Source organism: Sinocyclocheilus grahami, unplaced genomic scaffold (genome assembly GCF_001515645.1).
Source record: "Sinocyclocheilus grahami isolate Dianchi unplaced genomic scaffold, SAMN03320097.WGS_v1.1 scaffold1612.1, whole genome shotgun sequence".
NCBI classification, from domain to species: Eukaryota; Metazoa; Chordata; class Actinopteri; order Cypriniformes; family Cyprinidae; genus Sinocyclocheilus; species Sinocyclocheilus grahami.
Window position 1 is genome coordinate 108321 of NW_015506791.1, and position 1494 is coordinate 109814.

The following is a 1494-nucleotide window of genomic DNA, read 5'->3' on the forward strand; positions in this document are numbered from 1 at the left end:
ACTAATTCTGTGAGTCCCTTGTTTATTCTTTTGTTATCTCTATCGCTGAAAGTGTGTAAGTGTAAACTGCTGACCGACAGCCTGTCTTCCCCTCCTATGAGCAAACTTCCTCTTTCCTCTTTCTCTGTTAAAGTCGTGTAATCTCCTGATGTGTCAGTAGAGCTGCTGTCTGTCAGTGAGACTCGATCTGACTCTCTTCTGGAAACTGGACTTTAGAGAAACGATGCTCATCTTTGGACTGATGCTGCTGCTGCTGCAGACTGCTGCATGTGAGTCGACTTGTTCATAAACATACCTTTTATTGTTTAAATTGTATTTTACCCTTGGCCCAGACTTTCCATTTGAGATATAAGATTACATTTACATGCATTAATTTCGCAGATGCTTTTATTCAAAGCAACTAGCAATTTATCACATGCAGAGCGAACCGTGTTCATAGTATACATTGTGAGGTTTCATAGGATACAAGCTAGAGCAGAAATTAAAAACTGAAAGAAGTGAAACGTTATGTACAGTATGCATGTAGTGCCTTGGTTTAAGGTTAAGTGCTTATGGTAGAGCTGCAGCAAATGTTAATAATGACCTTTTCTTAAAGCATTTAGGGGGAGAAAATTACAAAAATGACAGACTTCTCCTGTGATGCATGTACGCTGACTGTTGGACATTTAGTAGACAAAATAATGAATTAATATAGATGAGAGTGTCATTAAAGAGACCAAAAAATCCTTTGTGTTGTAACATTTCATTTTTCTAAAGCAACTTTAGTTTTTAATGATCTGGTAGCTGTGTCCCAAGTCCATTCACCTTTATACAATACAGATTATGTCAAAGCAACTTCAACAAATTCAAATTCAACTGTAAAGTAAGTTTAAAAAGACGATAGTGTCATTATTCAAATCAGTTCAGTTCGATGTTGATTCAGTTCAACTGTGTGGATGTTGCATCATCGGGTCGTTTAAAGTTCACTTTTTCCTTTTGTGTTTTTCAGTGTAAACACACTACTAACACTATTTAAGCTACAGAATAGAATGCAGAATAGTGCATAAGTATACGTGAATTTGGCTGTGGCTAGCATTTTCTGTCTCAGAATTTTTTATTGGAATATAAATATGTGTGAACGTGTGTAAACCAGACTAAAGGATCGATCATCTTAACTGAGGTTGCTGAGCGGAGTTCAGATGTTTCAGTGGCATCAGCTCATGTGAACCGTTTTTTTTTTCGATAGTAGAATTCATTTTGTGAAAATATATGAAAATACTTGTCTGTAGTCCATTTTTCGGATTTAAATTCACGCTTAAATGGTCTTTTTTACATTGTTATTTTTGGGATTTAAAAAAATTGATACTTATTTTACAGATAAAAATGTTTTAGAGTTGATTTTGGTAGATTTCAGTGTTTATCTGTGTGTGTGTGTGTGTGTGTGTGTGTGTGTGTATACGTGTGTGTGTGTGTGTGTGTGTGTGTGTGTGTGTGTGTGTGTGTGTGTGTGTGTGT

General features: G+C 35.9%; 1 protein-coding gene across 1 annotated transcript in view; it reads left to right on the top strand.

Moving 5' to 3' along the window:
- Positions 1-237: 237 nt before the first annotated feature.
- LOC107571553 (uncharacterized) overlaps positions 238-1494 on the top strand; it is a 6054-nt gene continuing 4797 nt past the window's right edge. The window contains exon 1 of the mRNA XM_016257875.1: positions 238-269. Coding sequence (XP_016113361.1) covers positions 242-269 — 28 coding nt within the window. The 5' untranslated portion in view covers positions 238-241. The remainder of the gene's footprint in view (positions 270-1494) is intronic.